This window comes from Tupaia chinensis, unplaced genomic scaffold (genome assembly GCF_000334495.1).
Source record: "Tupaia chinensis unplaced genomic scaffold, TupChi_1.0 Scaffold000394_1, whole genome shotgun sequence".
In the NCBI taxonomy this organism is placed as follows: domain Eukaryota; kingdom Metazoa; phylum Chordata; class Mammalia; order Scandentia; family Tupaiidae; genus Tupaia; species Tupaia belangeri.
Window position 1 is genome coordinate 1,582,497 of NW_006159896.1, and position 1,773 is coordinate 1,584,269.

The following is a 1,773-nucleotide window of genomic DNA, read 5'->3' on the forward strand; positions in this document are numbered from 1 at the left end:
GGGCGGCGAGCTGGGGAGAAAGGGGGGGGCGGCCGCCAGCGGCTGGAAAAGGCCAGGCCCGAGCAGTACGTCCCGGACATGGACGTGAGCAAGCCTGTGTTCTGGGGGAAGGACGCCCACCGCCCAGAGGTGGCACCCCTCACAGTGCAGCGTCCTGGAGAGTCTGGTGGATCTTAAAGTACAACCCCCTCATGGTACATATAGGGAAACTGAGGCCTGCGGAGGGCCCAGTGGGAACTAAAGCCTGGGGATCGGGGGCACTTGGGTTTGAGCTCCAGCTCTGCTCCATCTCAGCAAGTTACTGCACCTTTCTGGAAAAGGGGGGATAAGAACTGGGTTGTGAGAAGTCAAACATATCCATAGCTCAGATAGAGTCTGGCCACAGCAGGTCCTTAATAAATGGTCATCATTACTGTGTCACATTCCTTGTCCCACAGCCGAGAGAAGTGTGGGAGGCGGGTGTCTGCACACGGTTCTGGGACAGGCTTTACTGTCAGGGGTACTTACCTGTCCCAAGCCTTTGCTACCTGACGTCGTGCTAAGTCCCGTAAACCTGCCAACGTCCACTCAGTACGCCTTCCGGGAGCACCTCAGTGCCTTTCCCACCATGGCTCCAGTGGTGACAGCACACGTCTGGCCACCAGCCCCCAACACTGCCCGATGCAAACCTACACAGCGCCGAGAGGTCTTTTGCTTCATTAAAAGCAGACCGTGGACCACGAAAATGTTCTAAAAGTGTTGCAGTGGCGGACGCACCAATGTGAACACACCGAAAGCCGCTTGGCGGTACAGTAGTATGTGGGTTATAGCTCCGCAAAGCTGTTAGCCAGAGCAGGACGGAAGCGTTCTACACTTACCCCAGTGACAGTCCTGCTCTCCTAAGTCAATGCACCAATCTCAACTACCCTAAAGAGAGTAACGACAATAACTTCCTGAGTGAACAGTGTGTCCTGGAACCTGCTAAGCATTTTCCATTCATTTTTCATTTGGTCACATCCCAATGCAGGAGACACTAATCATTATTCATACTTTCTTTATAGCTAGGGAAACAGACTGGAGGTGGGAAGGGAGCTGACTGCTCTCTCTCCACATTCCCGGATCCCCTCACCGCATTGCTTATAGGCAGGTCACCCTGGGCCAGGGGCCACGCCAGCAAGATCAGGTGCCTGGGGGTGCTGACTCAGCAAAAAGGCGCGCCCACCAGGGCAGCCCCTCCAGCTAAGCAAACCTGGCCTGGCCCCGCCCCCTCAGGTGCCTGGGTTGAAGGAAACGGCTGCGAAGCAAATTCCAAGTAGGCGCCCAACCTGCCTCAGTTTCTCAAAATGAAAAACGGGCTAGTTACCCACGGCTCTCGAATGCTGCAGTTTCCAGGGACCCGCTCGCGGGTCCTCGCCCTGCACCTCCAAGACCACGACTACAACTCGGACTCACCCACGGGCATTGGGGAGGGCCCTTCTGTCCCTTCTAAGCCTCTATCCGGCCTCGATTTCCCCCTTCCAGGGGTGCACCCCGGGAAAGGTAAGTCACTTCTGCAGCCCCCTTAGGTCACCTGCTTCCCCGAAGCCATCGTCCTCGCCTTCTGCGCCTGCCTCCACCGGCATGCCCAGGTCCCCGTTGGGGCCCGACATTGCAGGTTTGGCGCCGCAAGGGCCGCGCGAAGATGGAACGCGGCGACAGTCCCGCAGATAGCCAGCGCCGGGCGGAAGGTGGAAGCTGTGGATCGAACCCGGAGCCGGAAGGGTGGAACGCAACCACGGATCACTGCCTGGAGGG

The 1,773-nt window shown here is 57.9% G+C and overlaps 1 protein-coding gene across 1 annotated transcript in view; it reads right to left on the reverse strand.

The window, feature by feature from the left end:
* Positions 1-1,766, reverse strand: part of BBLN (bublin coiled coil protein) — a 3,421-nt gene extending 1,655 nt beyond the window's left edge. Inside the window, exon 1 of the mRNA XM_006154035.3 lies at positions 1,550-1,766. Coding sequence (XP_006154097.1) covers positions 1,550-1,628 — 79 coding nt within the window. The 5' untranslated portion in view covers positions 1,629-1,766. The remainder of the gene's footprint in view (positions 1-1,549) is intronic.
* Positions 1,767-1,773: the final 7 nt, after the last annotated feature.